General features: G+C 39.4%; 2 protein-coding genes across 5 annotated transcripts in view; both read left to right on the forward strand.

The window, feature by feature from the left end:
- The window catches only part of LOC143353574 (putative fatty acyl-CoA reductase CG5065), a 170181-nt gene that overhangs the window by 61538 nt on the left and 96453 nt on the right, over nucleotides 1-12190 (forward strand). The gene's annotated exons all lie outside the window — the stretch shown is intronic.
- LOC143353575 (putative fatty acyl-CoA reductase CG5065) overlaps nucleotides 1-12190 on the forward strand; it is a 66831-nt gene that overhangs the window by 50884 nt on the left and 3757 nt on the right. For 3 of the 4 annotated variants that reach the window (XM_076787012.1, XM_076787011.1, XM_076787014.1), the window contains 4 exons: nucleotides 5108-5904; nucleotides 8463-8711; nucleotides 8985-9334; nucleotides 11330-11926. In XM_076787012.1, the coding sequence (XP_076643127.1) occupies nucleotides 5692-5904; nucleotides 8463-8711; nucleotides 8985-9334; nucleotides 11330-11926 (1409 nt within the window). In that variant the 5' untranslated portion in view covers nucleotides 5108-5691. Of the gene's footprint in view, nucleotides 1-2990; nucleotides 3226-5107; nucleotides 5905-8462; nucleotides 8712-8984; nucleotides 9335-11329; nucleotides 11927-12190 lie in introns of those variants that run through there. The other variant, XM_076787013.1, reaches the window with a different exon arrangement.

Here is a 12190-nt window from a genome sequence, read left to right on the forward strand (position 1 = left end):
AAATCGTCAGGAGAAGAAATAAACGTCGATGCAACTCCCGTGTCTCGCAATCGATGCGAAAATTTCTAATTCTGCACAAAGATACGCACGGGGTCTGCGAGTTCTGTAGCATAAGCTGGTGGTCTCGAATTAGGCTGCCGCCGTCCTATTTTTCGCGGGACGCTGATCGATGAGAGTTCGATGTTAATGAGAGTCGTGTTCCTTGTTAGGCGAGCGGAGGTTGCATCTGATTTCCTCGGAACGAGGCGAGATTGCGTTCTCCTCTGACATTAGTCGCTTCGATTATGCGAATTAGGAGCACTTACGTTAACCGATTATGCCCCGAGAACCTTCGCCGCGCAAAAGCGCGACAGGGTAATGCGAAGAAGCTGCACAATGACGAAGAATAGTATTCTCTTTGCGCCGCTGCGCTGACGCTTGGTTTCCGTTCGCGACATACCAGGTCGGCCGCATAATTCATGTCGACCTTTGTATCGATACTTACATCATACGTCCACTCGCGTTTTAAGGATCATATTTACGGGAACTACGTCCAATATTGGCTTCCGTATCATTATCTTTTTTCCCCGCCTCGTTTCCCCTTCTGTTTGGTCCGTATTTCTTTCAACGATTTGTGAATTGTCCTATCTTCTAGGAAATTGGTGAAGGGACAAATGGTGTACAAGGGATCAGCAAACATTAAACAATCGAACTGGCAGTGGGCTGTAAAAAATAGTAAATATAATGGGAATCGGGAAAGCAAGTACAAACGAACTGGAATTGAAATTGAATCAGATCGGTGAAAAATGAAATCACAATTTATTGATATGAGAAAGTAGAAAAAGATGAACAGCAGAAAATGCCGGTGAGATATGCGTTCAGGAATGATAACGCAAATGAAAAGTGCAAAGAATTTTAATCGATCGTTGATGGGTATATTTATTTACTAGAAATATAAACGGATGCGATAGATTGAGAATATCGACAGCTTTATTGATGTAACCGACAGAGCGCAAGTGGAAAAATCAACACTGCTAAAAAATGGTTAGGTAAAGACTCTAAGGGCCCGGGATAGTCACGTGACTTTTTAATTAATAATTTCCATCCACAGACCTAAGATCCGTCTTGGTCTTGATCCGATGAGTCTTAACTCTGTGACTAAACTTGTCACAGATTAACACTTTGACTGCCAAACTGGAAACCTCAAAAATTCCGTCAAATCAAAGTAAATTATTTGATGAAATAAAAATTGAAAAAAATTGAATGTATATGATATCGAGCAGTCCTCCAACTTTCTTGCATTTTACGGATCCTAATCAAATTTGGTAGAATTGATATATTAACGTAAAAATTGATTTCAAAACCTGGACAAATAATTCCGTCGCCCACACATAGGTGACATGGCATTGAACGTGTTAAATTATGAATTCTGACGCCAGAAACGTGCTTCAAGTTTTTCGCTTTATTTCGCAGAGAATCGCGACAAAATATAGCTCAATTTGGCTGCTCTCGATTTCATCCAGAAAACTCATACAATGGCATAAAAATGCTTGGATTCCACGGCATGCGCATCGTCAATTTTTGGCCTACCTCTAACGTTTATAATACCAAATATCTGCATAATCTCTTCCTCTTTCGAACGAGCCCTAACTCAGTGTAACATAGTATACACTCATATAAGGACGTGAGACATATAAACCATTTTTTGGACGGTAAGGTAGTCACTCTACCTTATCGCGAATCTACGAAGACCGAGCCCTTAACCCATTTTTGTACATTATCTCAGAGATAAAAAATGAATTTCTATTCTGGCGAACATAGGAGGATTAAAATGTTTACGGATCGGTGAGTAACAGAAATACTGGATACAAATGCGTCGACACTGAAAATAGATGGAGAAATATGCACGATTAGAGTAATTTACAAAGAAATAGTTTGAACGAGACAAATGACTACTTACCGAGATGAAGAGGAAAAGTGATGGTATTATCATGATTGCGGGAGAGCTTAACGTGGGAATTGGTAGCGAGGGAGAGAGGGTCGGGGAGTATAATCGAATGGAAGTCGAAAGATGATGTCATCAATGAGGAAGATACGAGATTACTGAAAATAGGAAGCAAATGTTACAAGGGGGGAGCTTGGAAAAACATCGTAGTCTACGATCGGTGGATAGTATCTTCACTTCGCAGTATGTGTGCGATGCACCATAAAAGCTTTAAAAGCATCGACTGTGCTCGTTTTTCAAATACCAGAAAGCAAAGTTTGAAATGATCACTGTGCAGAATAAAAATTGTCCAAGTCGGTCCTAATCACTCCTCAAAAATACCGTTGCATTATTTTCAACCAATTGAACTTGGCAAGTAAAATATTTCTCTTCCTCTCCAGTTTGTTGCTATTAACTCTCTATTGACACGTTGACTGCCGCGTCACCCATATGTGGATGACGAAATTATTTTTCTAGGTCTTAAAATGAATTTTTACTCACATGAAATTTAATTAGGATCTGTAAAATGCAAGAAAGATGAAGGATTTAATTTTGTTCAATTTTTATCTCATCAAATAACTTACTTTGTCACTATTATAAAGTAATTTACATTAGTCACATTGACTACCCGATCAGCGTCGATACTTTGTTTTTGTGGAATTTTTTGGGTTTCTAGTTTGGCAGTCAAACGGTTAATTACAAAGCGAACGGTTGCGGGCGAAAGACACGAAAATTCTCGAATTGATTGCACCTATTTGATAGAAATAATGGCCCCCCGTGAGGCGCGACGCCGAGCTCGCGACTATAGACTTCTCCCACTCGCGCGATATTATATTCAGAAAATTTACTATCGAATGGGACTACACACGGCGCGAGATAAGGAAGCCGGTTGATATCGTTCGGCGGTTCTTATCACGCGAAACGTGTCCGCGCGTGGACGGAAACGCAACGGTGCGCTGTTCCGCGGCGAAACGTCGTCGTCGCCGCCGATTTTCCGGGACCAGTGCGTTTCGGTTTTTGTTTCCCATTGGCAAACGATGCTACCGATCTCGTCCGGAATCGGGATTCTCGTTGACGGTTCGTTACGCCGATCCAACGCCGCCTCGGTCCCGAGCGAAACTGTTTTCGCCGTTCGGAAACTCGATTGGCCTCCATCGGAAGCCTTGGCCTGTCATCCAGATGCTCCATCGCGTTTGAGAATTATAATTTCAAATTAGCGCCGATCACGTGCGAAGCCAAGGGACACCTGTTCTCGTGGCTCAGTGAGTGTACCGGAAAGAATGAATTCACGAATTGATTTACGCTACTATGCTTCTTAACGCTAGAACTACCGAGCCCTGAACGTGACTTACACGTATCCCTTTATAACAACAACATGGTTGAATTTATTCCGGTTTCAGACGATTTTTATGGTAACACAAAGAAGAGATATATTATTCTCGTGGAGACATTTTCATAGTTTGATTAATCGCGAAACAGGAAATCATGCATTTCGAGTGGTTCGGTAGTTCTAGTAGTTGAAGAACTTATCCTTCACGTGTGTGGATAATATTCTGAATTTTTTTTAATGTCATTCATCATGTGCCGTACCGATCACCTTGAGTTCACCAGAATCACCTTGGGTTCGGCGAAACTCGCGTTCACGTGAGTCCACAGTGTTCGTGATGCATCCGAAGCGATAAAACGGAAAGGATAATTTTGCAAATAAAATTGACGGTGTTCGAGATGTGCTGGTTTATACTTTGATGTGTTTCATTGATCCTGGGTAATTAATCTTTCGTGGGAACGAAAGGACGTTTAAATCCTATAACGTCGGATGATCCGTCGATTGAATCAATTAGTAAATTCAGTAACAAGTAAAAAACTGTTTCGCTTCGTGTATCTTGTTTCTTTGGAACATTTTTATTTTGCGCAAAGATAAAGTAAAGTTTCATCTAAATTGGCGAATAGTTATATTACTAATAGTTACGCAATAAATGATTATTAACGTAAATTTGAGTGGGGCCGCGTCGATTCTAATGGTGCACTTAAGTGTTAATAAGAATTTTAGTTGGCCGCTCGACAATGAAACAATTGTTCGTACGATATTTCGCAGAATAGTTATGTCAGCTTGAATATATTGAGATTCATGAAAACGAAAGCAAACTTTCTATTTGATGTCAAGCATCAGAAGTTTTTGTAGAAAAAAAGTGAGCATTGCATAAACGCACAGTAACACCGTTACATCACTTCCGCACTTCATTCATGCTTTTCGGCAAGTAGTATATTACTCCGCTGGCATCTGTGTATGTAAACGCTTGTCTTCGTGAAGTTGGGGTAAGCTGGACTTTGCCTCAAGTTTTTATAAAAGCAAACAGCTTGCATAGATGTGTACATTGTATACATAAATAATTATATAAATGTTATGCGAGAAATTAATCGAATATATAATTTTCTCAAATTAGCAAAAAAATTGTCGGGCATTAATATTCACGAGAATTGTAAGACCACTCTTTCTCGTTTGTTAATAAAAACATACTATAAACATTGAAATACGAATATGTTAAACTTACATTATCATGCAAATTTCGTAATTGCTTAAAAACTGTGCAAAAGTTGATAAATATGTGCAAAAAACAACATGTTTCCTGATAGTTGTGTGAATAGTTGTCGTATAATTTGCAGCTTATTTACCAGACTTTTTTTAAACAAACTCTGACATATCCTACAAACTTTTTAACGCACCGTTGTACACGTCCCACTTTAATAATTGCAGCATGACGTTGGATTAAAAATTGTAAATGTTCAGCAATCATTCCATCAAGAGACAACTCGACAGAAACGATTTTATATATTATCACACTGTAACCACTTTACCGCATAATAAGCGTTTAATAGTAATAACAATGACGGTGACAAATCAATCAGGAATACAGATCGTTACTGGAGATTTGATCGTGAAGATTGATAACATTTCTGCTCCGTCTTGATTCGAATAAAATCGTGCGATACAACGAAGGAATTCGAGTTCTCGTTCTCGTAATTCGTTCGATAAAAGGTGTAAGCTGATATCCGATATCCGCAGCCTAATCTTTCTAAAAGGGAAAAATTCACGACATTTCGGTGACGACACTAATCCCGGTTCTCTTTTTCCTCTGTTTCCAGCTGAGTAATAGCAGCGGTCGCAGGAGGCACGAAATGAATCCAGCAGAAATTAAATCCATTCGTAGCCCGCTTGGAAAAACCCGGAACGGCGTGAACGTGTGCCAGTTTTCGTTGCGTCTTTCGAAAAGTCTGTTTCCCCATCTCTGAGTGAGAGAGTCTCTTCCGCTGTACAGTTCGAACGAGATAGAAGAGCTGAGAGAGAGAGAGCGAGAGAGAGAGAGAGAGAGAGAGAGAGAGAGAGAGAGAGAGAGAGAAAAAAGGGAGCAGAGCAAAAAGAACACACAACAAGGGAAGAAGTCGAAGAGGAGAAAGTAGCGAGAAAAGAAGCGCAAAGATAAAAGAGAGATCGTATCGAGACCAAAGAAAAAGCCGAAGAGGACGCGCCGAGTAACCGGAAGTGGCTATTCTCTGATCTTGAAGAAGGAGAAGCTTTCAAGGAAGAAAAGGGGAAAGATAGAAAGTGGAAAGCAGACTGTTCGATAGCGCGCGAAAGCTTTCCAGGCCCTCTCGTTACGGAAAGGAAAGTGATTAAGGATCATTTCGTTTCGCTAGAAGAGAAAAGAAGAAACAAAAAGAACGCCAAAATGAGCACAATGACTGCCACCCCATCCACGTCCGTGAGGGACTTCTACAGGGACAGGTCTATCTTCATCACCGGCGGCACTGGTTTCATGGGAAAAGTACTCGTCGAGAAGCTACTCAGATCATGTCCCGGTATCAAGAATATTTATTTGCTGATGAGAGCCAAGAAGGGCCAGGACGTTCAACAGAGGCTGCAAGAACTGTTGAATGCACCGGTAAGACACCTTTTCCTATTTTTAATCACGCGATCAACGTTTCTTTGTTCTCTGAAAATTTGACACGTTAACAGCCACGTCAGTCGCATATGACTGACAGTGATTTTTGACTGGGCTTAGAAACCCATTTTTATTGTGTGATATCCAGGTAAACCAAATTTTATTGGAATCCTTCGAATTCGAAAGGGTTAAGGCAACGTCCCCTATAATACATTTTAAATTTCTAGTTTTGGTTTCATCAATTAAACTACTCTGATTTTGTAAGAATTTCTGGGGTTGATGTTTGGCGCTTAACATGTTAAGGCAACGTGCCCTATAATACATTTTAAATTTCTAGTTTTGGTTTCATTAAGTAAACTACTCTGATTTTGTAAGAGTTTCTGGGGTTGATGTTTGGCGCTTAACGTGTTGAAGCAACGTCCCCTATAATACATTTTAACTTTCTAGTTTTGGTTTCATTAAGTAAACTACTCTGATTTTGTAAGAATTTCTGGGGTTGATGTTTGCCGCTTAAATTGTTAAGGCAACGTCCTCTATAATACATTTTGAATTTCTAGTTTTGGTTTCATCAATTAAACTACTCTGATTTTGTAAGAATTTGTAGGGTTGATGTTTGCCGCTTAACGTGTTAAGGCAACGTCCCCTATAATACATTTTAAATTTCTAGTTTTGGTTTCATTAAGTAAACTACTCTGATTTTGTAAGAATTTCTGGGGTTGATGTTTGGCGCTTAACGTGTTGAAGCAACGTCCCCTATAATACATTTTAAATTTCTAGTTTTGGTTTCATTAAGTAAACTACTCTGATTTTGTAAGAGTTTCTGGGGTTGATGTTTGGCGCTTAACGTGTTGAAGCAACGTCCCCTATAATACATTTTAAATTTCTAGTTTTGGTTTCATTAAGTAAACTACTCTGATTTTGTAAGAATTTCTGGGGTTGATGTTTGCCGCTTAAATTGTTAAGGCAACGTCCTCTATAATACATTTTGAATTTCTAGTTTTGGTTTCATCAATTAAACTACTCTGATTTTGTAAGAATTTGTAGGGTTGATGTTTGGCGCTTAACGTGTTAAGGCAACGTCCCCTATAATACATTTTAAATTTCTAGTTTTGGTTTCATTAAGTAAACTACTCTGATTTTGTAAGAGTTTCTGGGGTTGATGTTTGGCGCTTAACGTGTTGAAGCAACGTCCCCTATAATACATTTTAAATTTCTAGTTTTGGTTTCATTAAGTAAACTACTCTGATTTTGTAAGAATTTCTGGGGTTGATGTTTGCCGCTTAAATTGTTAAGGCAACGTCCTCTATAATACATTTTGAATTTCTAGTTTTGGTTTCATCAATTAAACTACTCTGATTTTGTAAGAATTTGTAGGGTTGATGTTTGCCGCTTAACGCGTTAAGGCAACGTCCCCTATAATACATTTTAAATTTCTAGTTTTGGTTTCATTAAGTAAACTACTCTGATTTTGTAAGAATTTCTGGGGTTGATGTTTGGCGCTTAACGCGTTAAGGCAACGTCCTCTATAATACATTTTGAATTTCTAGTTTTGGTTTCATTAAGTAAACTACTCTGATTTTGTAAGAGTTTCTGGGGTTGATGTTTGGCGCTTAACGTGTTGAAGCAACGTCCCCTATAATACATTTTAAATTTCTAGTTTTGGTTTCATTAAGTAAACTACTCTGATTTTGTAAGAATTTCTGGGGTTGATGTTTGCCGCTTAAATTGTTAAGGCAACGTCCTCTATAATACATTTTGAATTTCTAGTTTTGGTTTCATCAATTAAACTACTCTGATTTTGTAAGAATTTGTAGGGTTGATGTTTGGCGCTTAACGTGTTAAGGCAACGTCCCCTATAATACATTTTAAATTTCTAGTTTTGGTTTCATTAAGTAAACTACTCTGATTTTGTAAGAGTTTCTGGGGTTGATGTTTGGCGCTTAACGTGTTGAAGCAACGTCCCCTATAATACATTTTAAATTTCTAGTTTTGGTTTCATTAAGTAAACTACTCTGATTTTGTAAGAATTTCTGGGGTTGATGTTTGCCGCTTAAATTGTTAAGGCAACGTCCTCTATAATACATTTTGAATTTCTAGTTTTGGTTTCATCAATTAAACTACTCTGATTTTGTAAGAATTTGTAGGGTTGATGTTTGCCGCTTAACGCGTTAAGGCAACGTCCCCTATAATACATTTTAAATTTCTAGTTTTGGTTTCATTAAGTAAACTACTCTGATTTTGTAAGAATTTCTGGGGTTGATGTTTGGCGCTTAACGCGTTAAGGCAACGTCCTCTATAATACATTTTGAATTTCTAGTTTTGGTTTCATTAAGTAAACTACTCTGATTTTGTAAGAGTTTCTGGGGTTGATGATTCTGAGGGTGATGGCGCTTAACGTGTTAAGGGTGGTACGAAGACGGATAGAAGTCCGGGATCCGATGACGAACGGTCAAACTCCTCTAGCCATTGGGATTAAATATTTTGTCGCGTGCAAGAGTCAGCAAAATAAAATCGCGAACCTGCCCTTGACGTTCTTCAATGTGTTTTGATTTGATCAGCTGTTCGAGAAGTTGCGACGGGACGCTCCGCACGAACTGTCGAAAATCATTCCTGTTTGCGGGGATGTGACGGAGCACGAATTGGGAATCTCGGAGGCCGATCAGAATACGCTGATACGATACGTGTCAGTCGTTTTCCACTCCGCTGCCACTGTCAAATTCGACGAAGCACTCAAGCTTTCTGTTACCATCAACATGGTCGGCACTAAACAACTCTTAAATCTGTGCCATCGCATGGACAACTTGGAGGTAAGATTCACACTCCCTTCGTCTTCGATTACCTTTGGACTATCAAACTCGGACGAGTCGAAATGACTAGTTCCCGAGTGTTTTTCTTCCAGAATTACTGAAATTAGAAAAACGTGTTCTCATCCGAACAATACAACTTGTATCGAGTTCCGAATCCGTTAAATCTTGTCACTATTATAAAGCAATTTACATTAGTCACATTGACTACCCGATTAAGCGTCGATACCGTTCGTTCAAAAGGTGGCCTCCGACTAATTAATTGTTATTTTGAAGGCGCTGATCCACGTGTCGACGGCGTACTGCAATTGCGACCGCAGGGACGTTGCCGAGGAGATCTATCCAGTCTCGGCCGAACCCGAACATGTGATCGCTTTGACGAAGGTCATGGATGCCAGGATGGTTGATGACATTACACCGACTCTGATCGGCAACCGACCGAACACTTACACGTTCACCAAAGCCATGACCGAGAGGCTGTTGCAGTCGGAATCCGGTTATTTGCCGGTCGCGATTGTGCGACCATCTATCGTGTTGTCTTCGCTTAAGGAGCCGGTAGCTGGATGGGTGGACAACTGGAACGGACCGACCGGAATTATTGCCGCCGCTGGCAAAGGTTTCTTCAGGTACGATGAACCCGACGACAGGTTGATTCTCGAGTATTGCTCAACCGGTACCATTTTTTGTTCTCTCCCAGGACGCCATTAGTGGGCGAAAATGCCGATCTACCGGGTCAAAACAATTTTCAGCATTATTTTAACCGTTTGCACTCGAAGCTGTTTTAGCTCCAAAACGAAACATTACTTTCGACCTGGAATATTTCCCTTCTATATATTTTATTTCATGTTGTACACGCGAAAATGGTGCAACTTACTCGTACAATACTGAGGTGTTCAGTAATTTATGAAGTACAAACAAATTTAATAATGTAAACAATATTTTGAATAATGATACAGAAATTTTTAGTGGCGCCTTACAGTCGCCATTCGAGTGCTAAGGGTTAAGAGTTACGGCCATAGTAAAATGAGTTTTTGGATTGGTCTTGACGTCAGCTACAATACGTAATAACAAAATAGTGGCATTTAAAAAATTAAGGTGACGATAATTCTTCATTAAAAAAAAATGTTTTGTAATCATTTGCTCTTGGGGTGGTTTATAGACGACTGAATATCGATTAACTTTTGTTCGAATCATTTTTTTTGCCAGTGTCAGGTCCCGTGGTTTAGCCACTGGTGGTAATTAGTCAGAATTCAATTTTTCAATGAAGTTACGTGGGAGATAATAAAGGGTAATTATTATGATTACACATTAAGAGCGACAAGTTTATGGTATCCTAAACCTAATAGCATTAGCTGATGTAAACACAACGAACGCACGTAACGAACTGAACGCTCCTTCTCAGCATTGTAAAGTGGGTAAAAAAAGGATTGGCACACTTTTTACAGGACCATACGAGTTGGATTTTCTTTTGTTTTGTTTTTTAGAAGTCAGAGCCATTAGTTCACTGAATTTTGAAAAAATTGCAATCGGTCGGAATTACAGAAAAAATACGAAAAGTTGTTGTTTACAACTTTTTTATGTGGGCTTATATCGAAAGTTAAGAAAAAAACGTTTTTTAGATCTGTGTCAGTTATACATGAGATGCAAACTTATGATTTTATGAATTTAAGATGCAAACCGATAGAGCCCCGAGGCTATCAAAGAGAGACACATAACTAACCTGTTTATAGACTGATATAATTAACGATATAATTAAAGGTGAATCGGTTTTTTGTGGCCGTAAATATTTGCAAAAATCTTGTCTTTTCTTATTTCTTGACATCTTGTAGGTGCAGAGATTTGTGAAAACATTTCTTTTCCTGATTTGATTTCCGTTTTGTATAATTAAATTCTATTCATTACAGCAATAGAAACCTTAGAGAGTTATTGTTCAGAAAATAAATAGATGATTTGACAATGTCGTGTCATGAAACACGTTTTGTGTTTTTTCCAGTTCTATTAGAGGACTCTAGACTAACATATAGTTTTGACTACATATCAAAATTTACACCCAGCATTTTCGGAAGCGAAATCTCGTTTATGCGAGACATAAAACGAGGCGAATTATAATTTTCGGCGTGTTGTATGCGCCGCGCGCAAGTTATGTCGATAGATTTGAAATAAATGGGGACAGTAACACACGGTGTCATCGATTCGAGGCGAAAGAAAGCCGAGAAGTATCGGAAGCTAACGTATCAATAGAGTGAAAATAAAAAAAAAAAGATGATGTATCGACATTCGATACGTGTGTCCCTTAAATTTCAAGGCGAGTTAACTCGTCTTGTGTGCAGCAGGAGCACTTTCCATTGACGATTTATCTTGTCGTTTCTAGTTAACAGAAATTACCTTTTAGTAGAACCTTTTAAGACTTGATAGCTTATGGTGAAACCACTCGATGTCCTTTCAGATCAACTGATGAAGGACAATTAACTGAAGTACCGATCTAACTCTTCCTTTTGGCTTCACAGCCATTATTCGGAAGCATAATAATCATTTTAAAAAATGTTTATCTCAAAGAAAGGGTTGGATTGCGAAACCTGAAGTCCCCAAAAGAGTTAATATCGACGTATGATCGTTTGCAGGAGTATGCTGTGCTGCGAGGACTGTGTCGCGGACTTGGTGCCGGTCGACATAGTGATCAACTTGATGATCTGCGCGGCATGGAGGACCGCGACGAATCGCACGAAATCGATCCCGGTCTACAATTGTTGTACGGGTCAACAGAACCCGATCACTTGGAAACAGTTCGTCGATCTGGTCTTCAAATACACGCGGATGCACCCACCGAACGATGCGATCTGGTATCCCGGCGGTCAGTGCCGCAACTCCGTTATAATGAACAATATATGCTCGGTCTTCCAGCACATGCTGCCGGCACACATTTTAGACTTTTTCCTGCGACTGAAGGGCAAGCCGACCGTGATGGTCGGCATACAAACCAAACTCAACAAAGCGGCCAAATGCCTGGAGTACTTCAGCACGCAACAATGGAACTTTAGAGATGATAACGTGAGACGATTAGGTGAACAGCTTAGCCTTGAGGACCGACAAATCTTCATGTTCGACGTCCGGCAAATTGACTGGCCGTCCTATTTAGAACACTATATACTTGGAATTCGACACTTCATTCTGAAGGAGAGCCCGGACACGCTACCAGCCGCTCGTTCACATGTTAAAAAGTAAGCGACCATGCTTCCACGAAAGCTCATGTAGGATCCATTAGATGAATATTTAAACAACTGTTCTAATACTGCGCTTCGTTTTAGATACTGTTAGGTTCTTGCATATGAATTGTCTGACTTTAACGTGTATATGTTGTGAAGCTCTTTGATCTAGAGATAGCACTATAGTCTAAAAGTTTATTGCATAAACCCTATGTACTTTAAGATGCAAAGCTGATCTTTAAAGGTTCTATCTTCTGTCTTATTTTTATTTTAAATGTA

Source organism: Halictus rubicundus, chromosome 4, assembly GCF_050948215.1.
Source record: "Halictus rubicundus isolate RS-2024b chromosome 4, iyHalRubi1_principal, whole genome shotgun sequence".
NCBI classification, from domain to species: domain Eukaryota; kingdom Metazoa; phylum Arthropoda; class Insecta; order Hymenoptera; family Halictidae; genus Halictus; species Halictus rubicundus.